Source organism: Stegastes partitus, unplaced genomic scaffold (assembly GCF_000690725.1).
Source record: "Stegastes partitus isolate 25-593 unplaced genomic scaffold, Stegastes_partitus-1.0.2 Scaffold1705, whole genome shotgun sequence".
In the NCBI taxonomy this organism is placed as follows: Eukaryota; Metazoa; Chordata; class Actinopteri; family Pomacentridae; genus Stegastes; species Stegastes partitus.
The window spans coordinates 152,039-153,461 of NW_007579436.1; the positions used below are offsets into that span (position 1 = coordinate 152,039).

Genomic DNA, 1,423 nt, shown 5'->3' on the forward strand with positions numbered 1-1,423 from the left:
CCTCTGAGACTCTAAAATGGATCTTCGTGTGTCAGACTCTGGTGCTGATGAGCGACCTGGCCACCATCTTGGACCTGCAGGGTCGTCATGACGACGCCCTGGTCCTGGTCCAGCAGGCGGTGGATCTGAGCCGCTCCGTCGGACACCCGGACCAACACGTGCTGCTGGGAAACATGGCCGGCATCCTGCTGCACACAGGTGAGCACAGGTTCAGGGCCGTGGATCCGACCTGTCCTCTGCAGGTCTGACCTGGTCTTATTCTGTCTCCCCAGGACGGCTGGACGACTCGGTCCGGTTCTACCAAGAGGCTCTGAGCCTGGCCCAGCAGGCCGGAGACCAGGAGACTGTGGAGCGGATCCAGGAGGGGCTGAAGGAGGTAAAGAAGAGGAGGAACCAGGAGAGGACGGAGGACGGGAAGTCGGCCACACAATGACTGAGGAGGATGAGGGTTTAGAGATGGAGAGCCTGAAGACCAGAACCCGGACTGGGTTCGGTCTGCAGGATCCTGGTGGCTCCTATGTCATGTGTCCACATCTGACTGTTGAGATTCATCATCAGTGTCCCCAAGGACAGACCCTCATTCAGACCCGGTTTGTGTTCTGGTCCAAAGTGTAGTTTCTGTGTTGATGTCTTTGTCCTCCTTCAGATGTCCAACATGAAGCTGCTCCTGCAGTCTGACAGAACCGAGAACCCAACTCTTTCTGTAAACTGTTAAATACACAGCAGCTCACAGGACTGAACGTGTTGACGCGTGTTATTCTTTGGACGCGGCAGGTTCCCACACAGGTGAACTTCCTGTTGTGTTTACTGAACACGTCAGAATAAAAGCACCCTGACAACAGTAAACAGACACACAAACAGGAATTAACACACAAATGAACCTCCCTGGAAGTTTTATATTTTGATCACTTTCCAGCACTGAATCAGGGTCAGTTTGAGATAAGATGCTATTGGTCGGGAAAAACTAAGCGACATCAGAGATGCAGTTCCTCGTAGAAAAGCAAAGATATAAATAGGACAGATTACTGAAAACAAAATAAGTAAACTATATAATAACAAACAGAACTGCTGCTTTAGGTGACAAAGAAGGTGCAGAAAAAGTAAGTGGATCATGATGAACAGAACTGTTCAGGTCCAGACTCTAATTCTCAGCTGGACTGAGGTCTGGACTCTGACTGGGCCTCCAGAACTTCACCTTGTTGTCTTCAAACCATCTCGGTGGAGCTTTGGCTGTTTGCTTCAGCTCATTGTCTTGATAGAAACCAAGTCTTCTCCACGTCTCAGTTCTCCTGCAGACTGCATCAGGTTGTCCTCCAGGATTTCTCTACACTCTGCTGCATTCATTCACCCTCTACCTTCACAAGCCTTCCAGGCTGCTGCTGAGAAGATCCCCACATCATGATGCTGCCACCACCGTGCTTCA

The 1,423-nt window shown here is 50.7% G+C and overlaps 1 protein-coding gene across 1 annotated transcript in view; it reads left to right on the forward strand.

The window, feature by feature from the left end:
* Positions 1-736, forward strand: part of ttc19 (tetratricopeptide repeat domain 19) — an 11,204-nt gene extending 10,468 nt beyond the window's left edge. The window contains exons 10-11 of the mRNA XM_008301742.1: positions 33-198; positions 273-736. Of these exons, the coding sequence (XP_008299964.1) occupies positions 33-198; positions 273-433 (327 nt within the window). The 3' untranslated portion in view covers positions 434-736. The remainder of the gene's footprint in view (positions 1-32; positions 199-272) is intronic.
* The last annotated feature ends 687 nt before the right edge of the window (positions 737-1,423 follow it).